The sequence below is a fragment of the Miniopterus schreibersii genome (genome assembly GCF_964146895.1).
Source record: "Miniopterus schreibersii genome assembly, chromosome: 1".
NCBI lineage: Eukaryota > Metazoa > Chordata > Mammalia > Chiroptera > Miniopteridae > Miniopterus > Miniopterus schreibersii.
This window is the reverse complement of record NC_138101.1, coordinates 191,874,220-191,902,074: the sequence shown is the minus strand read 5'-3', so window position 1 is coordinate 191,902,074 and position 27,855 is coordinate 191,874,220. Positions and strand designations below refer to the sequence as shown.

The following is a 27,855-nucleotide window of genomic DNA, read 5'->3' as shown; positions in this document are numbered from 1 at the left end:
TCCCATCCTCTCTCTCTAAAATCAGTAAACACATTCGGAAAAAAAGAAACACTGGGCCGGCATTTGAGCTGTTGGGTTCTCTCCGTGGACTTCCGTGCAGCGGCGGTGCTGGTGTGGGATGGAACCTCGGCTCACACACCCTGCTGTGGTTTTCAGGAGACCACACGTGCGGGTCTCTGTGCACCCCTGTGGTTAAGACAGAAAAAGTCATGTAGCTTTTTCGCTCAGGAGTAAATGCTGTTTCACTTATTCTTCCTCATAAATTTCTTAATCTCTATATTCCCGTGTTTTCTCCCCAAAAGGTTGCTCTCCTTTTATCTTCCCACTCATCCCACTATAACTTTGTTTTTCCTTCCCTACTCCTTTGCCTCGCACTGGTAAAGATGTGGGTGCGCGCGCACACACACACACACTCACACACTCTCACACACACTCACACACTCAGACCACGTCGGTAGCTCAGGTTGTGGTTATCTTAATGCTTCCACTCTGGCTAGTGATAAATATTTCAGAAGCGTAAAGAGCGTTTTCTCTTCACGTGAAGTTAGAGAAACATCCCCCCTCTCTCTGAAAGTATTAATAACTTCTCTTCTGTAATGGTGCTTATCTAACCAACTGAAACAACAGAAACCTTCCCAGTTTCTCTGACATCCGCCGGTTGATCGCCTTGGCTAATGTGGGTGCTGCTCGGGCCTTGCTGATGGTAGTTAGCCGGCGCTGGGGATTTGGCCCTGTGTTTATTTCCATGGAGACTTTTCATTCTGTCCTCTTTTAAGCCTTGAATGGCTCACAGACATCATGCAATGAATCTCTGTACCAGATGTTGTCGATAGTGAGTTGCAAACCGTTTTGGTCTGCATCTGGGGGTCTGCCAAGGAAACTGAGGTGTAGGGTGCTAAAAGGGACACTACACTAAGGTTCTGGGCCCCTAAAGTGCATCCCTAAAACAAACCCAAGGTCACAGTGCCAGTGAAGGCTGGAGCCAAGATCTGACCCCTGGCAGTGCAGTCCCAGAGTGTGCAGGGGTCTGCGTGTCTCAGCACCATGCACCTGCCTTGGCTCTCTCCCAGGAGCGGGCTCACCCAAGTAGTCACGGTGCTCTCGCTCCTACTGGTTGTCGCTGCCATTGCTTCAGGTCTCGTCCTTCGGGTCTTTTCTCAGATGTCATCTTCCCCAGCTGCTCCATGGAGAATAGTATGCACACATATGCACACACATGCACACACGCTTGCATGCATACACACACACTGGCGTCATTCTTTATTCCTGTTGCCCTCCTTTATCTTTCTGCTCAGCCCTACGATCACCTGTGTCATACATATTTATTTGTGTGCGTCTCCCTTGGGAGCAGGAACTTCGTATTGTTCCCTGCTGTAGCCTACAGGTCTAGAGCACTGCCCAGCCCATGATAGCACTAGGTAAACATTTTTGACTGAACCGGCAAGGGAATGAATGAGTGAATGAATGGCTCTAACCTGGATGGCTGCTGTCACCTCCCACCGGTCTCTTTCTTGAGTCTTTCCTGGTGTGTTCCCGTGGCGGCCTGAGGGATCTCTCTGTAACTCCTTCCTGCCCTGACGGTCCTTCCAGAGGTTCCTGTTTCTATGGCCCCTGACTGTCTCAGTCCCCTCCTCCTCAGCCTTACTGCATTTCCTTCACTTTTTGACCACACCACACCTCTTCTCTCCCCTTCCCTCCTCCACCCCTGCAGGCCAGGGCAGGGTCCTTGTGAGGGCAGGACCGTGCTCCCCTTCCCCACCCCCACACCCTTTTCAGGCTCAGCTCAGCGCCCAGCCCCAGTAGGCACTTAAATAGCTATGTATTGGAGGGGGAATGAAGCCACGTAATTCTGTGGGTAAATCCACACTGAATTTGTTGGAAGCAAGTCTCACTTCTCTAGAATTAAGTGTTTCTTTGGCATCATGAGGTCTTACTGTTCACACTGTGAGATTTAAAGGCAGAATGCTTCCTGCTAATTATTAGCATTTGCCCTGTAAGAACAGAGGCACTGCGGGGCCCTGAACCCTGGCACACTGCCCCCTGTCCAGTGGCAAACAATGACCGGAGCGGGGAGCGAGAGCAAAGGCAGCCTAGGCCCTGGCACCCACTAGCCCGCAGATTACCCAAGAGGATTGCCGTTTGGGGGCCAAAAGGGTAGGGTAAAAGGCTTTGCAATGAGGTGACAGGACCTAGAAGCTCCTTGCTTTCTGTCCAGGAAATAATGTGCCGGTTTTCTTCAAGATAGCGAGACAGTCTCGTTTCGGGCCTGGAGTGGTGGATCCGTGTCCTGGGGCTCTTCAAATACTTACAAATAAGTTGATCTGTAGTTGTACTTGTTAGGCTTCTAGTGTTTTTTTTTTAAAAAAAAAAAAAAAAGGAAGAAGAAAGAAAGGAATGGAAAGAAACAAGAACAACTCATAAAAGTTTGCCAAACAAATAAAATTGAATGCAGGATCTGTTAGGAGCTTACAAACCCAGCCTCCCTTGGAAGAGCGTCTCATTTCGCCAGAGCATCTTCACGCCAGGTCTAGAGAGCGAGTGGGCAGTGTGATCAGAACGTAGGTTCTTTATTTTGACCTCTGAGCGGAAGGGTCACTTTCCCCCTGGACCCCAGCTCCCTCCACATAAGATCATTCATAAAAACCCTGCAGGTCCGGTTGGGGCTGAGTTAGAATCAAGCCGGTGTCCTCGCTACCACTGCTGGCGGGTTTTATAGCCGTCATAATTCTCTTAACTCTCTTAACGCTTTCAAGCCCTGCTCACTTCGGACGCTTCCCGGAGGTGTGTTTTGTTTGGCTCTTGGCCCAGGTGCCTCTTATAACCCTAAACCTTCGCCAGTGCCCTCTTCCTCGCACCGTCGGCCTCCCTGGCCTCTCTGAAGTTTTTATTAATGTGAAGTGGCTCCTTGCCAGTAGGGGAGCGAGCTTTCCCGTTCCTCTGGGTATGAGAGAGGCCTACAGGGGACTTGTCTCGCTGCTGACAGTGCCCGAGTCCAACCCGGGGTGATGGTAGGGGGTTAGCTGGCTCGCTGAGGTGTGGGAAAGAGTGCCAGGCTGTCTGAGACTCACCCCTAGGGCCACGGGGGCTGTCCCCCCTCCAGCAAGGGGCGTGGTTGGTGGGTGACTCCGAAGAAAGCATTCGAGGGATTCTTCCTACCACGGAGCCCCAAGTGAGCACGAAGTTTGGGAAGCCTGGGTACCCCGCTTACAGAATGTGCTGCCAAACCTGTGTTTGAACTCCCTTTGTTAAAAATGTATTGTGAACCCACGGGACCGTTTTCTGCCAGGTTTCTGTGAGAATATTCTGAACGAACACTTGACGTGCCAGAGGACACGTCAAAATCTGGAATTTGCCCCCTTAACGGTGAAATCGTCGCCCTCCTCCTGTGCCCCTGACGCCGGCCAGTGTGTTTTTATTTGAAGACGAGGGCTAGTTGGGTTTCAGTTAATTAAACTTGTAATTGTGTTTGATTCCACAGCAGACCTCACGTTTATTTACCTCGCTGATGAGCGCAAAGGGTTGCCCTCTTCGCCTCACTGTCTCCCTGGGCGGCGAGGGGAGTAGAAACCGGCTCAGAACCCGCCAGCCCCGCCTGCTAGTTTGCATTTGCTGTTTGCTTTGGGTGTTATATTGATAGCTGAGCAAAGTGCTGATTTAGGCTTCATCATCTGAACCTTACTCACGAGTTGCTCTGATGTCTAACATTTGAGCCCTTGTGTGTTGGATATAAAACATCGCCTTCTGCGCAGAGAGGACTCGACAGAACAGGCACGAGACCGCTCTCCTTAGAAAGCCCTGCCTGCGAGCTTGGCCCTTGGCTGGCAGTGTCTGGGCCCTTGGGTTTCGAGAGGTTTCCCACCCCTCTCAGCGCTGATAGTAAGAATGGTTCACTGGGCCCGAACCGTTTGTAGAAACAAGGTGATCTGTGGGAGAAATCTGGAATTTGAAAATGCGCCAGGCAGAGAGTACCAGCGTGAGCCGTCCCTTGGTGACAATCTTGTAGACAACACTTCACGTAGCGTCACGACTCACTGCTGGAGGAATGAGGCGTGTCCTGTGTGACTCCACTGGGGAGGATGCCTGGAAGCTCCTGCCTGCTTCCCTCCCGACTTGCGCTCTCTCCCGCCCCCCCACTTGCTCACGGCACCTTGTGTCCTCTTGCGGAGATCAGTCATAGCCGTGAGCACGTCTGCTCTGTGCTGAGTCCTGTGAGTTCTAGTGAGTCACCCCACCTGGGGCTTGTCTTGGGGACCTCGGCACATCTTCCAAACCTGCTGGGCCTCTCGAATTTTTCTCTCGGCATGTCTTTCCCTTCAACCCTGTATCATAGTCGGGAGCCTCGGAATCATCTCTCATTCTTCCTTTATTCCGCCACCCAATCCCGTTGATTTTGCCACAGAAGTCTTTTGACTCCAGCCTTCCTGTAGCCCTCGCTGCGGTCCTGGTCTTGGCACTCACTGCCTGGCCCTGGACTTAATGCAGCGGCTTCCCTGTCCTGTTCTTCTGCCTCGATTCTCCGTACCAGCCTGTCACCTTACTGCAAAACCTAGGTTCAGTTTCTATTACTGATGGAATGATGCACAGATGCTCCCAGGGCGCTGGTTCCGCTTCACCTGGCCATGGTTAGACTTGTGTGGTCAGCTGCACACCCACCTACCTGCTCTGCACAGGCGAGTGTCACCTCTCTGTACATCAGTGTCCTTACCTGTTTACAAGGATAAAAACAATACCCTCTCATAGGATTGGGTCCAGGATTAAATGGCTCCATGTTTGAAATCCTTAGGACAGTGCCTGACACAGAAAAGGTGTTTGTTCAGTAACTGTTCTCTGTGCTTATTTTTCATAGTTATCTCTTGGTAGTCTTCCTTCTGGGCTGCGAGCTGCCCACGGACGTGTCTGGCTGTGGCTCTCTAACAATCAATTGCTGAATGGTTGGATGGATGGGTGGATGGGTGGATGGATGGATGGATGGGTGGGTGGATGGATGGATGGGTGGATGGATGGATGGGAAAGGGAGAGGGGAAGGGAAAGTTGGTTAAGACATAGTTTGTACTCTCAAGAAGAAGTTTATTGGTTAGTTGGGGGATATAAGGGGCACTAATAAATTTAACAGTCCGAGAGAAATATGGGTCAATTCTTGGTTCGCTGTATGTAGGTTTCAGAGAAGGGAGGGATCTGTGTGGGGTGGGAAAGAGGGCAGACCAGAGTGTTGAAGCCAAGTTACCAAACTCATGCTTTGGCACCATTTCAGGCCCCACAGAGAGAGGCAGGGAAGTGTTGGGATTTGGTGTGCTTCTAAGGAACACTCATAAAAGTGAAGTCTTCCTGCGGGACCCTTAGATGCTACCCCTACTGAAGATTGTCTTTCTCTGGGGTGACATATTGAGCTACTTAACGGGGTGTGCTCACTTCCAAGAGCACAATCACTGTATAATGATTCCTGAATGCCTCTCTCCAGGGTGTCTGGATTTCCTTCTGGTTCTCTGAGGCAGAGGGGACTCTTGGTCACAGAGAAATATGTCACTGCCAGTGCTTCCCCCCAGGCCCTAGCCCCCAGAGCATGTCTGAGAACGTGGGCTGGCTATCACCAGGCATGCAGCACTGAGTTGGTAGGAAGGGTGGGGCGTGAGTCACTTGCTGTGCAATGCGGTGCCACTGTGCCAAGTGGAGCCAGTTTTGTCCTGTGAGCTTGCTCAGGAACTGCTGGAGTCCAGACTGCAGAAAGTGGTATCAAAATTGCTGTTCCTGTTTACGTTTTGTTCAGTAGGCACCTGCTAAAGTCGCCGTGGGAAGCTACGTCTTGAAGCTGCGTCCCAGCCCTGGGATTGTGGTTTGTTGTGCAGGTTCTGTTGTGCAGAGCTTCGTATCACTTAGCTTCTGCATAACAAATGCCCCTAACTCAGCGGCTTAAAAGAAACCTCATTTCTTAGCTTGTCATTCTGTGTGTTGGCAGTTTGGGTTGGACTCAGCGTGGGTGGCTCACCTCTATCGCTTGTGTTGTCGTTTGGGCTCACTATGTATCTGGACCTCCGCGGGGAGGGCTGGTACAGCTCCCTCCATGGGCTCTCACAGCCTCTAGGAAACTGTTCCAAGCTTATTCACGTGGTGGCAGAAGGGTTCCCGGCAACAAGAGAAAACAAGCCCCATTACACAAGCCTTTTTCCAGTTTCTGCGTGTGTCATATTTCCTAATGTCCCGTTGGCCCCAGCAAGCCGTGAGGCCAAGCCAGAGTCATTGTTGGCAGGGCCCAGCCAAGGGTGTGGATACAGGGATGCATGATTGTTGTAGGCTCTAACTACAGTCGTCTGTGTCAAGTAGTTTATCTGGGGTCCTGCCAGAAAGGAAAGCAGCAAAGCTGTCGGCTCCCTTTGCCTTTCTCCTTCAGACAGTCTCCTGGGATGGGCACAGTCAGTGGATTAGACACTCTGCTTGCCGGTCCACGTGGGCCTCCTTGGCTCTACTTCTCTCTATGGCCAGCGACTCTACAAAGGCTTATACCATCTGGCTCACAGATTCATGGGCACTCCTCATCCCAGAGGACCCACCAGGAGCGTGTGGCTGGATCGGCACAAATCTGATGTTAATGCTGCGAAAGGAACTCCAGGCTGACATCAGATGCAGCCCAGGCCAATAGTTCTGACAAAAATGACATCTGAAATCCCCCGCATTGTTCTCAGCCTCCCTGACTTAGGCCGTCTCCTCCCTCCATTCTTGAGCATCTCTGAGGAGATACCAGCAGCTGCCCTTTTTGCACCGGACAGTGGGTGGACGGCACTGAGGACGGCAGAGCAATGGAGGAGTCTGGGGACGTGAGATGGAGAGACTTGCCTGGGACCCTGGGCACACGGGTTCTTTAGCTGGGTTTGCTGCTCGGCGACTTTGCTCTCTTGGGCGAGTGGAGGGGTGGGCTGAGGGACTAGATGACATCTGCTTTCATCCCAGTTCTAATCATCTGATTTTAAGATGTGTATCTTTTTAGGGTTATGCTGATATGTTAGAGGTTGTATCTAGCAAATATTATTGAAATACCGCCCAGTGGTGCACTAAGAGACCAGAATCAAGGGAAGGATTTTGAGATCGGTGTTTTCATGTAGAGCTGGAATGAGGAGGGGAGGGGATAAGAAGGATGGACGGTCCTCGGGTGCTAGAAGGAGGTTGGGTCTGAGCATGAAGGACACAATCTCCTCTCCTTGTTTGGCTGAGCCAGGTGAGGCATAGGTAGGGCTGATGAGGTATCAGAGAGCTTCCACCGTAAAGATGAGTAGGCTTCTGAGGCATGACTGTTGGGCAGGTGACTTCTGCTGCTGCACCCAGGGAAGAAGAATTAATCGGCGAAGGAATGAACTTCTGTTCTTTCAGTCTGTGATTGTGATAGTGTCTCAGGTTGAGCAGATTCGACTGTTACGGTCACTGCCCTCACTGGTGGGAACTGTGAAGGTCCTAGGTTGGTGAATCTCAGAATCTTTGAGTGTGAAAGATGTCCGAGTGACTGTGTGTGTGCGTGCGTGTACATGTGCGCCCAGAGCCTAGTGTGGAGACAAGTGGAGCTCCGTCCCCACCTGTTACCTCACACCTGTCCTCCCGGTTTCGGTCTGAGCGGAGAGCCAGGAGCTGAGCTCATCCCGGCCAACGTGTGTCTCCAAGGCCTCACGTGCTGCCAGGCGCCTGCTATGCTTCAGTTAAGAAACATTTATTGAATAAACGAATCAAGAAAGGCTGGAAGGGGATTGTGTTAAAGGCGTCTTTACGTGGTTATTTTCACAGAATTAACCCTGCACGTTTTAATCAGTCACAGAACAATGACTGTTGATGTCTTTTCAGCGCTTTTGGTAGCAGTGAGATAAGACGTGAAAGGAAACTGACAAAACAAGTGACCAGAGTTAAATTCACACACTATTAAAAACAAACATGCACGCACTGCTAAAAACCCCCAAACCTTGTTTACATCGCCAGCCCCATGTAGTAGGAAGTGCACTATTTTTTTGCAGTGTATCTCTGTTTTTCCAGAATTAAAATAGCTTTATTGTACTTCTTGATTGTTAAATAAATACATACTTATGTAGAATGGCCAGAGAACAAACCAATATAAAGAATTCCATAAAAACACCCTTATTTCCAGGCTGTTAACTCTTATGAAAAAAAATTTTTAATTGTGGTAAAATACACACAACGTAGAATCTACTGTCTTAGCAGTTTTTAAGGTGTAGAGTTCCGTGGCATTGAGTACATTCACTTTGTTGTACAGCCGGTCTTCAGACCTTTTCCATCTTGCGTAACTCACGCTGTATATGCATTAAACAACACCTCTTTCATCTTCCCCCAGCCCCTGACAACCACCCTCCGCTTTCTTTTTGTATAATTGTACTACTCTCGGTACCTCATATAAGTAGAGTCATGCAGTGTGTGTGTGTGTGTGTGTGTGTGTGTGTGATAATGCTTTCAAGTTTTATCCATATTGTAGCATGTGTCAGAGTTTCCTTTTGTATGACATATCTGTGTATCTATATATCTTGTTTATCTATTATCCTTCCATGAATCACCTGGGTTGCTCCCACATCTTGGCTGTTGTGAAAATGCTGCTATAGGACGTGGGTGTTGAGTGTCTTTTAATATGTCCTTTTACCCACACAGTCTTTATTTATAATGGGATCATACTCTATGTACTGCTTAGTAATGTGCATTTTTACGTAACACTCTGCCAGGTACATCTCTTGTCAATTAATTCTGACATCAGCACTCTTTTTTATTATGTTCATAATGTATGTGCCCTTGTATGGATTTATCTATTTGTGGTTGGTCATTTAGTTTGTTTTCATTTCTTGTTACTATAACTGTGCCTCAGTTATATGCTGAGACTCATACCTTTGCCCCCTTGCCTGGTAATAAAAGTTATAATAGTTGGGTCTTAGGTTGGATTTTGCAGAAGCTGAGCCTGAGATAGGGATTTGGGTGTGATTTACTAAGGGGGTGTTCTCAGGAGAAGAGGTATAAGAGAGGCAGGATGCGGAAAGAGCTGAGCAGAGAAGTCCTGAAGTCTATCCTTGGCCTTAATGGAGCAAATCACACTGGCAGGGTTGTCCCCCTTGGGTCAAGGGGGCCTGTCAGCCTCTCAGGGGCCCTCAGGCAAGGGCAGCTCTGGAGAAGGTGCTGGGTGTGAGCTGTTAGTGCAGCCAGGGGTGGGGCGGTGCAGCCCTTGGTACTGTGGCTGTGGGCGGGACGTCACCGCCAGTGATGATAACATTTGTGATACCTTCTCTGCCAGCAACGAAGCTTAGTGCTTTAATGCATTTTAACAGTCCCTTGGTCTAAGTACTCGTACACATCCAGTTAACAGGTGAACTGAAATTGAGAGAAGGTAAGTAGCTTTCCTAGTGTGCACACTAGTATGGGGTGGGTGAAACTGGAAGACAGAAACTCAGATTGGTTTTATGCTAATCCCAGGCTCTTTATTGGGAGCTCCTAGAAGCGAAATAACTGGGCCGAAGAGATAGTCATTTTAGATATATATCCAAGGTTCTCTTCCCACCCCTTTCGCAAGGTGTATTAATTTATATTCCCGCCCACATGTTGGACATTCTCCTACCATCCTTGGGTCCTGTCAGTACCTGCTAATCCAATCGGTTAGTTTTTGCCTTTTCTTTCTTTCGTTATCACTGAGATCAGCAGGCTCCCTGTGTTTATTGGCCAGCTGGATTTTTTCCTCAAGGCCCGGTTTTTGGTCAAGGCCTTTCACACTTTTTGAATGGTCCTTTGCACTAGTGTTGGACTCTTCCAGACCCCTCCCCGGATTTGAGCTGCTGCATTTGTAGTACACGTGTTCCGCACTCATGCCTCATTCTCTTTCTGGGTTTTCACTGAGTTCTCTGTCTAGTCTTATGCTAGGACCATACTCTTTTAAATACTGTACAGCTTATTTTAAAATATATAAACTTGCCTGGCCAGGCGTGGCTCTGCGGTTGAGCATCAACCTATGATCCAGGAGGTCGCAGTTCAGTTCCCAGTCAGGGCACATGCCCGGGTTGCAGGCTTAATCCCCGGCGGGGGGCGTGCAGGAGGCGGCAGATCAATGACTGTCTTATCATTGATGTTTCTATCTCTCTCTTCCTCTCCCTTCCTCTCTCTGAAATCAATAAGGATATATTTAAAATATATGTAATATGTATATATGTATAACCTTGTAGGATTTTTTTTTCAGTCAGTTAGATGCTGACTAAAGGTTGCCAAGTCCAGGACATTTATAGACCATCTAGCCCCAAATAGGACTAGGTAAGACTCTTTAATTAGCAGTTCCTAGTGGTGTATGTGATACTCGAGTGCTGGTAGCTACTTTTCTTCAATGAAGGCACCACTTCTCTTTTAGGGCCTGTCGGTAATTCTTCCATTTGCATGCAGACCCTTTGTTTAAAGGTAGTGGGAGAGGTCACCTTGAGTTTATTAGTCTTTATATGAATTATCAGTCTGTCAGTATTACATTTGCAGTTGAGAGAAAATTCAACTCAGAGTGGCTAAGGTACAAATGAAAACCCGTTTCGCTTTATCTGACTAGAAAGTCCAAGAGTAGATCTAACTTCAGGCAAAACTTGTTCCATGGCTCAAAGGTACCAGTTTCTGCCTCTCCATCTATCGGCATTGCTTCTCTGGTTGGCTCCATTCTTTAGGCAAGCTTTCGCCTCATGGAGGCAAGGTGGCTGCCCAATCCAGCATGTGAAGCCTTGAAGGTCAAGTCCAGTGGTAAAAGAGAGGATCTCTTACCCCCAAATTTGAGCCTGACTGCCACTGGCCTAAAGACTCGTAACAGAGAACGGTGTTAAAGATGTCAGCACTTTCCTGCGGTGCGTGTGGGCCAGCAACGCCAGCAGACCAGCCGGTCATCAAGCATTACGTTCACTGGGTCATTCACCGAATACTGTTTTTCCCACTTCAGCCTGAAAACGCTCCGGTTATTTTCAGAGAAAACTGTGGGCCTGCAGAGGAAAACAGTGGAGGACATCCGGAGGTAATTCCGGAACATCTCAGGTCATTTTAGGAGAGGCCATTCTAGCCAGCAGGATCAGGGAGAGAAATACATTTTTAAAATTCTGATGTTAATTACTCTTAATGTTCTTCTTCCAGATTTGCCATAGTCTTAAATACTGAAAGAACTTGAAGATCTATTCTGTGGCACACTTGGGTTTTGATTAATGGAGATTGCTTTAGGGTTTATTGTTAGCGATCCTGGAAGGCTTGAAAAATGGCACTTGTCAGTGGAGTCAGGAAGGCTGATGAGATGGTGAGGACCACAGTTATGCAAAAAAGATGGGCTGTAAGAAATGTAAAACGTGTCTCTAAAGTATAAGCAGAAGTGCAGGCTGCCAGGGAGCTTCAAGGAAATACCCTGGCCTAGTAAATGGAGAGACCTAGGGAGAGGGTAGCAAAGGCAGAGGCTTTTGGCTGGTGCAGACTTGAGCGAGATCACATTCAAATTTTCATCTGGATCAGCCCTTTCCTAAGAAAGTTTGCAGACGTACAGCGTGATCTGGTGGGCGGGCTTATTTACACACAGAATATAATTGATTCCATGTTCCTGTCAGACCTAGAAACAATGCTCATGTTTGTTTTAAATAATAAAATTACTTCAGTTCAGAAAATGGTGTAGATTTATAGAGCATCTGATGAGTTGCTCAGATATTTTTGCTAATAGGACAGAGGAGAAACAATCTGAGAAACGTTTTCAAGAGAATTCATGTGTGTACAGCGGGTGGAAGGATTGGTTAGCTGAAATCACGAAGATTCCAAGTACTGATTATTAAATTGAATACTAATTAAATTAGCATTCCACAGGGACTGTTTTCTGGAAATTTTGCTAGTGCTTTTGCCATGCAGCCCAGACTCAAGGCCTTTTGGTGGGAAATGGCTTCTTTGCTGTTGTTTTGGTCCTGTTTAAAGTTAATCCAAAATCAGTTTCTTTTTCAAGAACTAAAACGTCACCAGTCTTTATTCCACCCCAGAGGTCTGCAGACTTTTGCTGGAAAGGGCCAAATACTAAATATTCAGCATGAAATAGACATATATCCATAAACAAAGGAGCATTTTGTATCCTGATAAAATTTTATTTCTGTACACCGGAGTTGGAGTTTATATAATTTTCACGTCATGAAAAATTATCTTTTTATGACTTTGTTTATTTCAACCACTTAAAAAAGTAAAAGCCATTCTTACCTCTGGCTCAGTATTGTTTGGCTCAGTTCTTACTCTACCTTTGTGGCTGGTGTCTCATCTTTTGGGAGAGAATATTCCTTCATTTTGCATATGAAAGGGGGCCAAAGTGTGTGTGTGTGTGTGTGTGTACACACACACGTGCTGTCCCCTGGTCCTCCAGCCTCCTCTCTGGGGGATGCAGCAGGTCTGCAGACTTTTAGAACTTTGATTGCTCAGGATTTTGCCACCAGCGCCTTAGCCCTTGCGGCAGCCTCATGGACGATGAAAAATCTCTGAACTCACCCTCTACCCAGAGGATTCTCAGTGACCTTTGAAGTAGAGGCAACTGAGAATGCAGATAAAGGTAGAAGCTCGAGAGTCGGGCTGTTGCGCTTTCATCCGGATATCTCTGTAAGAGTTGTAAAAAGGGTCACGGTAGCCTCAGAATGTCTCTGCAAATGTATATATTTTAAAAGGCTTAGGACCCTTTCCAGTGCTTCTTTTCTTTTCCTTATTCTAGAGAAGTAGGCAAACGACATGCTTCTACAAAATGTAGGGGCAGGGTTTTGTTTAGTGCACTATTTAGGGAAATCACAAAAGTTGCAAAAACGTCCAGCTTTCCTCGCGTGATCTGCGTAACGTGTGACAATGAAAGGCAGGTATGCACTGTGTTTCGTTAAATCAGTTTAACAGGAATTATTCTTATTAGGATGCCCTCCACAAATCCTTAATAAATATGAAGCTTTAAATATTTGTCCCATTTTGTAATTAGTCTAGATTTAGCGGTGGCTCTTCCTGATTTGGGAGGAAGCATGCTTGACTGTTGCCAGGCAACAGCTAATCATGGTATTAGCTGCCAGCAAGCTGTTGGCAGTAACTGTAAATTCTTTTGTCTTGTTAACAAAAAAATGAGTGTTAAAGATGTCGCAGTATATAAAGTCCGTTCTGTTGTTCAAATATATATCACTTAGGTGATAAATTCCCGTATTATTATGACCTCGACGTGCTGCTGAAATTTATAGGGGATTTAGAGAAGCGCGTTCATTCTTGCGCGTGAGTCACACACAGTCCACCCGTGGCAGCGCAGCTCAGGAAACGGGACAGTGACGTAATAGAGGCTCTGTTTTCCTCAAGGTCTGCAAGAAAGAAACCGAGGTTTTTGTTAAGTTATGGGCTGTGAAATATATGCGGACCTCTAGCAGGATGGTCTCTGGTCCATGTGCTGGGGTCACCAGTTCACCATCGCTGACCTCAGTGTCCATCTCCCAGCGGCCGCGTGCTCCCAGGGCACGTGGCAAGTCCCGCTGCAGCCAGGGCCCTTGTCTCTCTCCGCCTCCTGCTCAGCCAGGCTCAGTGCAAGTTTTCTAGGACAAAACCTCCTAAAACTCATTCTCACCTCGTAAGCAAACATGGTGTGAGTCATCCTGTGGACACATAGAATTAAGAAGGAAGAAAGGCCACTGTTTATTTGGTCGGGCCATTTTTTAATTTTTATTTTTTTAAGGAAACTGCACTGTATCCCAGACTGCTGTCAGGACTCTCCCTCCTGGATGCATGCTTCTAAAGGGCGTTGTTGATTGTTAGGGGGTTGCACAATTCATCAGGCACTTTGGCATAGGTTTTGTCACTTGACCCCCATGCCTTGTGCACAAGATAGGGCAGGTCCCTTGGGCCGGAAAGAGCTGGAATGAAAGTCGCAGTTCCCTCTCTCTTCCAAGCCAGGCTCGGCTATTTCCTCAGGTTAGGTCTGGGTTTCAGAAGGCTTCCCGAGAGGTCCATTTGCCCAGTGAACCAGTAGAAGGCATCAAGGGAATGGCCAAGATGCTGAATATATTTCCTTCTTCATTTCCTTGATTTCTAAGTACAGCTCTTAGGTGGTTTTTAACAAGTTAAAAAACTGTACTCCCGTTTATAAGTTCCCTTTTCTATACTACTGTTTTCTCTGCCACCTCCCCTGCCCCTGACTCAAGCAGAGCGGGAAGCCTCACACCGCAGGGGGATCTCTCTCGTCTTCCCCGCAGTACGCTGTCACTTTCTCCTTCAAGCTGGACGGCCTGGGTTTTCCCTGCCAACCTCACTGTTCTTCCCGGAGCTCCTGCTCAGCAGAAAGTATTGTCACCAGAGGCAGCAAGTCCATTTCTGTCCCTTTTCAGTGCCCTTTTTTTTTTTTTTTTAAACTACGAGCCAAACTCCTTTAGCATCATGTAAACACGTTGGAGTGTGTTAACAGCTGCCTCTCTCTTAACGTTTAACAGGCTCGGAACTAAAAGGGGAGCCGCTTTCAGGTCCTGCTCCAGTTCGCATGTGACAGCATCAAAGCTATTTTTAGTGGAGTGATCACCGGCGAGAAGCTGAAAACGGCTGCTTTCAACTATAAACAGTGGAAAGAAAGGATCATTTATGCACTGCTGCAGCTCTTGAGTCCATTTATGTGGGAGACAAAGGGGTGTGTAAATCTCTTCTTCAAAGTTACGCAGGCATCTCGTGCCTGCTCAGAGCCCCATCTCCTCTGCGGAGAAGAGTAATGTTAATTTAGCGCTTGGCTGCCCGGGCTCTGAGTTAAACTCGATGTGCTGATAATAGTGAATTATAGGACTGTCCTTTGGGTGTCCATTCTGAAAAGAAGGGAATGGGTAGATGCTCAGAAACATCCAGGAAACTTTTCTTTCCTGTAGATCACAGAACTCAAGAGGCAACGGGAAATGGGAGGTGGGTTATCTAAACGTCGTGGTTCCGTGGAAAGAGCGAGAGTCACTGCTGGCTGCAGGACCCTCGTGACTGCACCTTTCAGAATTAAGTGTTCTTAGCTGCAAAATGAGGATCCTGATACCAGCTCTTTGTACTTTACAAGGCTAGTGCGTTTTTCCCAGCAGATGTTATTGACCACGTCCTCTGTGCCAGCCACTGGGAACTTTAATAAGACAGCTGGGGTCCTCGAAGAGCTCGCAGTCCAGCCACATAATCAGTCTGTTACATATACGTGCAACGCAGTGTGATGCATATAACAGCAGCAGCGTAGGGAAGGCTGGATCTGCCCTGGGCACTGAGGGAGGTGGGAAGAAGATGGGAAGAGCAGAAGAGTTTGCAAAGAGGAGAGCAGAGGGAGGGATGGTTGGAACTGAGGCGGCTGAGTGAGTGAAGACAGGGAAGAGGCACTCTGCTGTGTCTGGGGGCCCAGGAACAACCTGGGATTGCCGGAGCAAAAAAAATAAAAATTATTAATAATAATAATAATACAAGACAAGAATGGCAGGAGATGAAGCTGGAGCCAGGTGAGCTGTTGCTTGAGCTAAGGAACTTGGAAGCGGCACAGGCCGCAGGGAGCCGGGGAGTGGTTTTGAACAAAGATTACAGGGGAGCTCATGCAAGCCGGTGCATCTCCAGATACGAAGCGGTCGCAGGCGTCGTAAGTAAGCCCTAAACCTCAAGTGTCTCCCCAGGAAAGGCCGAGGCTGGGACAGTTTCCCAGCTTGGATGGCACGGAACTCTGTTGGGCGCTGCATTTGAGGAGGGGCTGGTGGAAGGAACAGAGGTAGCGAGCTGGGGAGACCTTTTCAAGCCTGCAGGGAGTGGGAGGGGACGTGTCCTTCAGGAGCCCTCAGCCCGCCAGCCCCGCCGCGGAGGGCGTGAGCCCCGACGGGACGGGAAGGGAAGTGTGCCTCGGGCGGCCCGGGCACGCTTGAGGGTGAGTGGAATGACCAGGCACCGGGAAGCACCCTCTGTTTGTGGGAGTCGCGGTCCCCCAGAGGTTTCAGGAAGCCAAGGTTTTCCTGAATATGCGTAAAACTTCAAGTCTGTGGTACCTCCTCTGTGGCGTAGAAATTCAGAGAAGAGGGACGCACCGAACAAGACAAAGCAGAACCAAAAACTTGCACGCGGCTACATGACTGTTGGTGCCCGGGAAGAAGGTCCTGAGAAGCCCCCATGTAGTACCAGACTGTCACGCACCTTGTGTCAGTCACGACCGCCGAGAAGTAACTTTGCTGTATGTTCTCTTGGAATTGAATCCCGTCGAGGAGGTTTAGCAGCATTTGCTTCATTTCTCTTTCGGGAGAGGACTGGCTGTTTCTGTAACTTTTCTAGAAGAATCGCATGGCTATCAGGTTTGAGGTGCGCGAGACGGTGTATGAGACAGTTCACGACCCTGGCCCTCGTGATGTGGGGAGAGGACCCGCACATTTGGACTTCCCCGCCATCTCCTCTTTGCTTTTTCTGAGCAGGCGCAGGGTACACATGGGGCATTTTGAGAACAGGAGCAAGTCACAAGCAAGGGGTGACCTGGTGCAGGTGGTGGTGTCGGTGGCGGCCGGGCGGCATGGAGAGGAAGGGGTGGAGGGAGTGTCTTCGACCGGCTCTTTATGCTCAGAAGTATCAGGACAAAGACACAGTGTAGGTCCTGGTGCCAATCACAATATTTGTTGCCTTGGCAGACATAAGAGATTACCTTTTAGAAATGGAAAATTGCTTTTTTTTTGTCACTTCAAAGCCAACCATAAATAGATCCAGTAAACTGCAGGAAAAAAATGTCTCATAAGAAAATAAACTTTTGGCCCTGGCGGGGTTTCTCAGTGGTTAGAGCGTCAACCCCTACACCAGAAGGTTGCGGGTTCGATCCCGGTTGGGCGCCTATGGGAGGCAACTGTTGATGTTTCTTTCTTCCCTCCTCTCTCTGTCTAACATCAATAAAACATATCCTCAGGTGAGGATAACAAAGAGAAAAATAAACTTCTGTGCTGTTGCGTACAACTTCAACCTGGGTTTGGCGCCCCTTGGGATAAAGTTTAGACAGAGGTAGCCAGCTCTTTATCATCAGCTTTTCAGAATCAGCATTTATTTCTCTGTCTTTGTGCTGGGGTGTGGTATGGGACTGACTCTCAAAAAGAGGAAATGAATAATCTAGGTAGGTCCCAGTCTTCCCACAAATCGGTCATTTTCCTGTCTGACTGGTTTTTAGCTTACAGGAAGTACCTGGAATCAGACTGGTCAAAAACTTGGGTTAAATGTTTACGTCTCTTGATCTCTGCCAGCCTGAAGAATAAAGGTCATAGTGACTTCTGTCTGCATTGCTGAGGTTTTTCTCTGAAAGTCCTATGAGTTCAGCGAAACGGTGAGAGGAAGTGCCCTGTGCGTTATCTGTATTGGGCAGTGTGTGGTTGGTTGGTGCGGCCTCAAAACGATGTGTCATCTTGGGATACGAGGTATGAGTGTGGCGGCCCTCCCTGCGTCAGGGTGATGGGGGACGGCCCAGGGATTTATGAAACCTGTCACTGAGATCAAGGCGAAATGATATTTTCACTGGAGAGGTGTTTCCTCCTAAAGCTGTAGATTTTTAGATAAAGCTTTCCTCCTGTCACTTGTCTCCAACTACCCTGTCTAAAGTCCCCGACGAGTCCCACATATTAAACTGAAGCCCTTTCCCACCATTGTCAACATCTCCGCAAAACCACTGTCAAGGGAAGGAGAGAGAGAAGAGCTAGGGTTCCTTAATCTTTTTTTTTTTTTTTTAAAGATTTTTTAATTGATTTTTTTTTAGAGAGAGAGAAACATCGATGTGAGAGCAAAGCATCGATCAACTGCCTCCTGCATGATCCCTGGTATCAAGCCCACAACCCAGGCATGTGCCCTGACCGGGAATTGAACCAGCAACCCTTTGGTGCATGGGACAATGCTCCCAACTGAGCCACACTGGCCAGGGCTAGGGTTCCTTAATCTTGAAGCCCTTCCACCCCAGCTCCGCCAGAGGGGAAGGCGTAGGAGCTGTCCCTGTGCCACCTTCATCCACTGCAGCTCAGAGACCTGCCACCATCAGACGAGCTGCTCAAGGAAGGGGCTTGGTATCTGTATTTGTGGGGCAGTGACTCTGAGACAGAGACATTCCATGGGAAAGCCTCCAGGTTTCAGCTTTCCAGGATTGCACGTAAGAGTATTGAGGGGCTGCTCTGTGGGCCATGATGACAGAATTTCCTTCTTGTAAGGCCGAATAATATTCCACTATTCCAGGGTATGGGTAGACTACATTCACCCATCAATGGACTCTTGGGTTGCCTCCACTTTTTGGCTCTCGTGAATAACGCTGCTATGAACGTGGGTGTACACCTACCTCTGAGCTCTTGCTTTGAGTTCTTTTGGCTGTATACTCAGAACAGGAACTGCTGGGTCATACGGTAATCCTATGTGTAATTTTTAGAGGAATCACCATTCTGTTTTCCATAACAACGGCACTGTTTTAAAGGGATGTCTCAGTGGTTTAACTCTTCATATGTGTGTCTTTCCTTTGTGAGTTTTGCAAATACAATCCCTCTCCCTCTGCTCCAATTATGTCCTTTGAACCAGACTGGTTAGTCTGGCCCCTATGGCCTTGAGTAGGCTGGGTGGGCCACACTTGCACAGTCAGCCCACATTCCGGAGCTTTCTCCTGCTCTCTCCCAGCCAACTTTGGAAAAGTTCTCTTGACCCCATTGGGCCCTGGGCAGGTGTCCTCTGGGAAGTCCCTGGCTGCTCCCTGGATTCCCCTAGAACCAGACTGGCCCTAGACTTTTAGTTCCTGGAACAGCTGCTCAGCTTTCCTCAATTCCACCGTTTTAATTGTGATTAGTAGGTTCATTTGCATCTAAAAGGAGCAGTTTTCTTATCAGCACCATTGAGTTGGGAACCAGTGTGCTCCATTTATATAGAGTGGCCCATTTTAATCGGGCCCATTAAGCAGTAAAAGTAAATGTGGGTGTTTTACAAATGCAAATATATCATGCAAATAATGTACTTTATGCTGAATGATGCCTTGGTTTTCATGTGTAAAATTAGAAACTGGAGCACAAAGATAATGATAAACACCTTTGCATCTGTTAAGATGTAGCGTGAGCTGTATGCATCTAAAATTGTAGCAGAGGTTTCAAGCAGAATTTCTTCAGCACACCCAAACATGCATCCATATTGTCAAAAATATACATGCACTTATCTAGTTATTTATATATTCCTAAGTAATCAAGAAATCACAGAAGAGAGGAACCCAAATTACCTAACCTCTTACCATCAATGATGAGATTTATAATTTTGTTTCCTTTTTAAAAGATTTTTCTGTTTTTATCTGAGCTCATGATAGTGTAGAAGAAATGTTACTGTATAGTCTAGTACCATTCTGAGATTTATGTCTGTAAGAGATATTTTTTAATCCTTAGTGTTTAAAATAATTCTGTTTTATGATACGCAGGTAACTGTTTTATAGAATCATTTAGTAGACTAATGACAACCCTCTTCTGTGTGCAGTGAACTCAGCCAAGTTCGGGGGTGTCAGCCATGTATAGGTCAGGATGCAGCCAGATACCTTCCAGGTCTGGAGACAAGGTCAGCCGGAGACGTAGAATCGGAGAAGCCCGGTTTTCCGTGAGCCCACGAACTCTCCTAGGAAAGGAATACTGTGCAGAAAAGAAGCGAGGCTAACACTCCAGGAATGCCCCTGATTATGGGGCTAGCAGAATGTGTAGAGCAGGGTGGGAGGAAGAGAACCGGGTTAGAAGGGTATTTTGAGGCTAAAATTGGAAGGAATTTTAAAGAGATAATGCCAAAGTTATAGAGAGTTTATGTAATCAGAAAACAAAAGCAAGCTTTTCATGAGAGCCCATGAGGGAGGGCGTGGAGGAGGCAGAGGGAGGTGTTGTGCTATCAAGGGCCCTTAGTCCGGCCTCTGGTGACCCTGATATAAGAGGATTGCAGCTGGTCCCCAGGGACAGTGACCCGAGGGAGTAGAGGTCAGACACTCGGTGCCCAGCTTGTGGGCTTCATTAATGCACGGCCGAGTTACAGGAGCCCAGAGGAGGATGGGACACTAGTAGGTATTTCGTGATGGATGACAAGATGCTCCTGGTCCTCGGAAAGGGGGGGAGGCGAGTGGAGAGGTAGTGGAGGGAGGAAAGTTTCCGGAGGAAAAGAGGGCAGGATCGGGTTACTTTGGCAGAGAAGATGGTGCAGATGCAGGTGGAAGTAATGAGTGTGAACAGGCTTATTCGGAATGGCTTTGGTTTTAGCAGCGAGGAGGCAACCTTGGCTGATGAGTGTGGAGAGGGAGGTTTGAGACTTGGCAAGTGGGAGAAGATCGGGGCTAGCTTGGCTGGGTTGCTGACCACCGTGTCCGTGTTCTCGCTTGGGGGAAGTTTTATCGCCAGTGAACATAAGGCAACATCTGGAGACATTTTTATTTATTTTTTTAAATATGTCTTTATTGATTGCAGAGAGAGGAAGACTGCAGAGGGAGAGGGAGAGAGAAACATCAACGATGAGAGAGAGAGTCATTGATCAGCTGCCTCCTGCACATCTCTTGCTGAGGATCGAGCCCAAAACCCGGGCATGTGCCCTGACCAGGAATCGAACCACCATCTCCTGGATCATAGATCAGTGCTCAACCACTGAACCACACCAGCCGGGCTGGAGATGCTTTTAGTTGCTACAGCTGGGGAGGGGGTGCTGCTGAACTCTAGTGGATAGAGGCCAGGGGGGGCTGCTCAACAACACCCCATGATGCAGAGGACACCCCATGACAAAGAACTATCCAGCCCCAATTAAGAAACCCTGTTGCCTTTAGTTGGTGGTTTTCAAACATTTCTGAGGAAGAGGCCCTAACTTCGTAGTGTGCTTTGTGGAATATTATAAAGGATTGATGTATTTCAGTAACAGTAGATCTTACTCTAGAGCAGCCACCTCAGTCAGGTTCTCAGCCAGTCCAGCCACAGCACAGCCATGGCCATGATGGGCACCCAGGAACTATGTCAGGTTGATCCATTGTGAGTCAGGATAAGTCTTTGATCGTAACATCTGGCTAAGGTAACAACACAGTTCCTTTCCTTCTCGCGATCAACGTTTTTCCCTCAGTGATCTCGCCACGCACTCAGTTGTGGTTTTTGTGGTCCTGGATGGTTGTTGTCTGCTTCAGTAAAGCCTTCTCAACCATTGTCAGCTTCTGAAACTGGGCCAGAGGCTCCCTCTGATCGTACGACCCTGAAAGGTCGCCGTGGGCACACCTGCCACTTTGGTTGTGCGCACGATTCTTTGTGGAGTTACCTTTTCTTTAAGCTTTCTCTTGACCAGGCTGCATCTGTGAAGTGGCTTCTCCCCGCCTGTTGATTTTCAGAAACTGTTCATTGCTACTGTGGACTGAGGAACACTTCCAATGAGATGATCTCAGGGCGCCCTTAAAGAAGAGAGGAAGGTGGCGGTGTGGCCACCTCATCTGTCACGAAGAAAAGAGCTGGACGGGGTTAGGTGGGAGCGCTTCTCTGAACTGCAGTCTTCTTGTGGTCAAAACTAGTGCTGGTCTCCTGCAGTGCGCAGAGTGTCTTTTTTATGTGCATCCACTCGTTTCACTATTATGCGTAGATGCCGTCATGGCCCCAGGTTGCGGCATAGAATTGAGACTCTGATCTGTTAAAAGATTTTCAGCCTGTGTTTTGTACAAATTCCCAGAATCCAGGTCTTAACACTGCCCCCACACCTTGGATGGGACCAGGTGGCCACCGAGATCCCTTTGGATGTCAACACACTCCAGGTTTAATATTTAGGAGGTTTATCAAATGCTCCCGAGAATTCTGAACTCTCAAGTCTGCTCTTTAGTGATGCTTCTCAAGTTATGAGCGTTACTTTGTGAAACCGGAGACCGTCTCACACATGTCTCCCCGTCAGACTGCGTCGATCCCTAAATTCCAAACTCCTATGACTGTGTCCTTCACCCCAGGAGTCTGGGTTTAATGTGTGGCGTAGGTCATATTTGTTTTTCTGATATTTCCTAGTGATTAATCCATAGTTAGAATTAAAGCAGTTGAATTCCAAGTATTTTTTCAGGAACCTCCCCCCTTGTTACAACTGCTTTGGGGAAACACATTCTGATGGTAGACGTCTCATATCAGAAGGGATTGCCCTCACACCCCGTTTCCAGTGTAAGTGACAGGAGTGTGCTCAGGTGCCTAACACGTAGTGGGCAAGCTCCGGCCTCTGCAAGTGCTAGATCAGGGCAGGCTGGCCTCGCTGCGTCCCTTTTTCCAGTTGGTTTGGGCTTCCTGCGTTTTAGTGTGTGTGTCATGGACCATTCTGGCAGCAGGGGCCGTTCAGAACCACAGCACGGAGATTGGTCCTTCAGTGCCCCCAGCTTCTTAGACTTTGATTCACTTCTTCCTGAGTCTGTCCTATATTCTTTCTCTCATTTTACATTTAAAAATGTTCACCACCTTAACCATTGTATGGGTCAGTGGTGTCAAGCACATTCACACAACTGTGCAGCCAATCTCCAGAGCTCATTTTTCCTGGCAAAACTGAAGCTCTGAACCTATTAACAATGACTCCCCCCTCCCCTCCCCTCCTCTCCAGTCTCTGGAAACCACCATTCTACCTTCTGTCTCTGTGAATCTGACTCCTCCAGGGGCCTCATATAAGTGGAATCCTATAGCATTTGTCCTTACTTTACTGAGCACTGTGTCCTTGAGGTTCGTCCATGTTGCAGTATCTTGTTTTTTCTTTTAGATGCACCAGTTCGCATTTGGCAGCTGGGTTCTTAGAAAAAAAGCACTTTTCTTAATTTGCTTTTCCTTAGACTTAGGGAAAGGCCAGGCTGGTGAGGACAGGTGCAGGCTGTGCCAGAACCTCCCAGGGTCTTGGCTGTAGTCCAGCCGGTTCTCACAATGAAGAGAAAGCTCATGGGTGTAGAGAAAACACGAGGCAGATCATTTCATTATGCCAAGAGCCACCTCAGGGCTCCCCGACCTGTTGAGTCACGGTGTCCCCTTGGGAGTTCAGAGTAAATGCAGCTGAGAGTGTGAGGCGCAGGGAGCAATTGTGGACTGTGAGCCTCTGGCAGACGCTGGGTATGCCGTTCAGGACGGTATCACTCATCTCTTGGGATTTGCTGGCTCAGCGCTGGTCTTAATGATCAGCTGGATCAATGTTCTCAAATGCCAGTTCACAACTGCCTTTCTGGCAGGCACGGCCCTCTGAACCTATCGGTTGGCTTCCTTTGTCACAAAGCGGGTTTGGCTTTTAGTTGCTGAAGGTCATGGGATTTCGCTGGAGCGCTATTGAAATGAGACATTTGTGGCGCCAGCGTTGCATTGTTGCTGCTAATAGGAGCCCACGTGTTTCACATATGGTTAGCCTAATTGCTTTTTCTAGCCCGGGACTTTGCCTCGGAGAGATTCTTAGTGAAATACCGTCCACGGAGAGGTATAGCTAGGAGTTTAGTGCTGGAAGACTGGAAGAGAAAAGCTAGAGGGTGGGAAATGAACTTGGGCCGTTGATGTGTATGTATCGGGACAGCGAGCTGGCCCGGAAACCCTGGTCTGGCCTTGGGCCGATGACTAGATGACTTGGGTGAGTCCCTGCACCTCTCAGGGCCTCCGTTTCCCCATGTATAGGAAGAGGAAGGTGAGTCCTGCCTCCCCCCCCCAGGAGTGGAGGGGTCCATGGCAAAGCGTTGATTGCTGTGCTCTGTAAACAGTAAGTTGCTATCCCAGCCTCAAGCACTGTGAGCACCATTGTACGGTGAGGAAAACCCACTTTGGTATATTGAAGGGTCCTAGTGGCCACTTCTCATGGCAGTGACCATGTACGAGTCACCAGCATCTGAGTGACTGAGTGTGGAGGGTCCCCCACCCCCCCTTGGTTTGCCCCATGAATGGGTGACCTCAGGTTCTCCCAAAAAGACCTTCACCACAGAGTCTTCTGAATTACTGGGATTGATACACACTTTTAAGTAATTCCATATAATGTTTTTAAGCTAACTTTGAGCTTTAACGTTCAGTGAGCCTGGAACATCTCCACATTGGTGGGGGGAAAAATCAGTTTGCAGCCTCTCCAACCTGCAGCCACCAGGATGGTAACCATTGACCTTTTTATAGGCAGTTCCTGTCTCTCTAGATAGAATCATAAGAGGTTGGAGCTAGGTAAGTATGTCAGTAAGCTCCGAGAGGCCATAAAATACGGCTTTTAATCCCCCCTCCCTCATGTCCTCTGTCCGTAACACCCAGCACAGTTCTCAGTAAGCACTTAATCAATCCTTGAACCTGCTAATAGTTAGAAGATGTCATTTTGAGGGACTATCCGAAAAAAGAGTGTAGAACACGGGGCCAGTGAGCTCAAAAGCTTCGTAATTAGCATGACGTGGGCCCGCTTACCTTGAGCTAGAAAGACCACAGGTGAATCATCCGTCACAGTGGGGGCCGGGTCGGAGCAGGTGGGTGGCCAGCCCAAATCTGTCTCCGTTACTAGAGTATAGATTACACAGCACAGCCGGGCGGCGGGAATAGTGATCAGAGACTTAGGTACGTTAAAAGGGTGTTGTAGAGACCTTTAAGTAGATTTCTATCACATAGAGAATTTTCCTTATCTGAACCACTGGATTTACCCGTCCTCAGTCCCCCATTTACTCCATCGCTGGCATCTACTCAGCTTTCAGCCAAATCAAGGTCAGGATAAAGAGGAGATTTGGATGGAAGTAAGCTGGATATTCGGGCTCCTGCAGTAATACTCAATTATTGAATTCTCTTGAAGCACCAACTCCTCTGTAATGAAGTCCTCAGTTTTTAAATATCTTTAGAAATCAGGCGATTGAGTATTGGCAACAGCCAGCTCGCTGTTTCCTGCTTTCTTACAGTAAAATCCCAGGAGATGGCTGGGGTTGTTAAAAGATAATCTTAAGCCTTTTAATGCATATTATTCTTCATGCAACTTTGAGCCTTAAAGCCTCAGAACGGAATAGGACAGGAGTGAGGTGGAAGCTTGCTGCCAATCATCCCACCGCCCCGCGACCGCAGCCAAATCTACCGTTGTCCTGGGCAACTCCTGGCCACTCAGAGGCCACAACTGCCAGAGCTGAGAATCAGGGCTGCAGAAAGCCGTAGCGGAGATACGTTATATCCGCTTAGTCTGTACACAGTGGATCCAAAACAGAAAGGTTCGTTTACAACCTGGGTCACAGCGTGTGTTCTAGCACATTGGACATCAGTCTGATGTGGACTAGTACTCTGACGCGGTAGCTCTTTCCTTCCTCTTCTGCCCAATCATGTAACTTGTCCCTGTCCCTGCTGTGCTCTTTGCACCGTTAGTAAGGATGTTTCCGTCAGCAGCACGTGTCACTGGCGTTTCTCCTTTTGTTAACAGTTTTGCGTTCCCGGAGACCCTGGTTGACAGGGGAAGCAGTCACTGTACAGCCTTCAGAGTTCTTACTCTCCGTGTGTGTGTCCATCTGCCGAATTTACACATGTGTTACTCGGACCAATTTTTTGGTGTTTTTTTATTGTCGAAGGTGATCGATGATGCGTTAACCAGTATCATTTGCTGTGGGCTATTTTGACGAGAGTAACTTACACTGCCTCTTGGGCTGGATGCAGTAACATTTTTGACTAAGTGCTTTCTAACATTAACCCAAACCAGTGCTTGATTGAGAATAACCTAGTTTCCACTCAAAGGATGTTTCACTAAGATGGGCTTGGTTATAAAGTTTTTCCACCGGGCGTTTTAACACAGTGAAAATGCTTGTCTGTAAATGCAGTAAAGTGTCCTTGTGATATATCGATCTTCCTTACTTCTCCTGTTACCAGGCTGTGGGTGGTGACATTTGCAAAATGTTTTATAGGGGATGGAGTGTGCAACATTTTAAGCCAGGAAATTGAAAACAGGATACAAAACAAGAAGGTAGGGGAGGGAGAGAGTCCAGCAAGGTCATAATTGTTTATTACAGATTTGGTGGTGGAAAAGCCAAGAAAAACAAGTTTGCATTTATAATAGGCAGGTGGCATCAGGGGATGTTGGAAAATCCACCTGGTCTCAGACTTGGATAGACGTTCTTTGCCACATACAACCGTAAAATTATGAACAAGTTAGCAAAAGTTATAAGCGATGACGTCAAACCGTGTAAATTTGCCATTTTGTTGATCCGCAAATGATTTCAGTTTCTAGGAGGGATCAGGGTCCAGACATAACCAGAATGCCCATGTGGCCTGTTTCTGCACTGTGAAATATGAAGCCCATTCATCAAAAAACAAAACGAATGGTTTTTAAAGATGCATTTTCAGAGGGTATAAATAATGCATGATCGGGAAAGTGTTCTGAGGCCATTTTGAGTGACACGTTCGGAGAAAGGCTTGTTCTGAGTGCTGGCGAGTGAGTGTAAATGAGCCGGTCCTTACCCTGGTGTCTCTTCTCTTCCAGCACATCAGGTCCACCCATCTGGCCGGGCAGTACCTTCTTCAAGAGAAATGGAGCCCTTCTACAAGGTAGGTCTCTAGGCACCTCTCTCCCTCGCCCCTCCTCCGCCCCCTCTCAAGACTCCTGTGCGCTTGCTGTCCGTCAGAAGAGTTCTGTCCTGCCGAGGAGTGGGCACCGGAGAAGTGTGGCTGTGGCGGGTTGGGTCTGTTACTTCTTTCTATTTACATCTTCTGGTTGCCATCAGTTGTTCATCTGAAACCAGGACTGCTCCTTTGGTCTGTCGTGACTGGTCATGTTCTAGAAGTGTTTGGCTTGCTTGGGCGAAATTGGAATCATGTGGCAATTAGGATGTGACCATAGCACAAACAGCTGGTCAAAAAAAGCCCTGTTATGTATTTTCAGTGCTTGGGCCAATGAGGGATGTTTTGGGTGTTTTGGCACTTCGGTCACCACGGAGGCCCACGTGTTCCTGGCTGACCCCTAACACCCACGCGTGCCTGGAAGGGTGACTGTGCTCAGTTCTGAGGCTCAGAGTTCAGACAATACTCCCTTGTCCCTAAAAGCACCATTTGCAAGGGGACATCCTTCCTGCTGTCAAGTCCATGGTCAGCTGCTTTGCCCAAGTTCCTATGTAGTATGTTCAGGGAATTCATACTGTCTTTCATCTCTACTTTTGCAGTTAACTTTCTTTGGAAATAGCCAAAGTTGAAGAATAAATGGGTAAAAAATAGCAAAAAGATGCATGCTAAATACTTTTAGAAATTACTTTCGGGCGATTGCTGTTTCGGATATCCGCTCTGTAGATAAGCTGGAATTGGCTGGCTCCTTAAGGGTTGTCCAGTTTCCTGTCCCCGCCAGCCTCTGTTGGTTGGCCAGGTGTCAGAGTGGCACAACTGGTCAAAATCAGGTGGATTTTGTTGGATCAAGAGCTTTAGAACTGTACTGGGCTAATGGTGAGGAGTTCCAGTGCATTTTGGTTGGTTTAGAGCTGTTGTTTGGTTGGGCGAAGCCTCTTTTCCTTGAAAGGCCACACCGAGGGCTGACCGTGTGTGTGTGTGTGGAAAGACTAGAATATAAATGTGGGTAAGAAAAGTGGCATTTATCTTCAGGTTCCTGGAGTAGTTCAACAATTGTGAGAGGTGTCATATTCCTGTTGTTGTTTTAAAGGCCATGCAATTGCATGTTGTCATTCCAAAAGCCTTTGAAATTGGGAATTTAAGAATGTCTTTGCATTTTTGCCTGGTACAGGGTGAAACTTAGGCAGGCAAGTTTGATGAATCCTAATTTTAATGACCACCATAGACATCCTAAATATTTAAGGGAACTCTGTTTTCAAAAATTAGCGCATAATTAAAAAAAAAAATCTATTCGGTTCTCCCTTCAGATAGTGCACGTGGAGACCGACCGCGATGAGCCTGGGCTTTCTTCAGGTGGATTTCAGAGTTCTGTGCACCCTCGCTTGTCTCTGGATCTGTAGTGATGAATATCATTTGCATT

General features: G+C 47.8%; 1 protein-coding gene across 7 annotated transcripts in view; it reads left to right on the top strand.

Annotated features, from left to right (window-relative positions):
- The window catches only part of FOXN3 (forkhead box N3), a 320,301-nt gene that overhangs the window by 192,303 nt on the left and 100,143 nt on the right, over window positions 1–27,855 (top strand). For all 7 annotated transcript variants that reach the window (XM_081154994.1, XM_081154998.1, XM_081154997.1 and 4 more), the window contains one exon: window positions 26,362–26,426. In XM_081154994.1, the coding sequence (XP_081011120.1) occupies window positions 26,362–26,426 (65 nt within the window). The remainder of the gene's footprint in view (window positions 1–26,361; window positions 26,427–27,855) is intronic.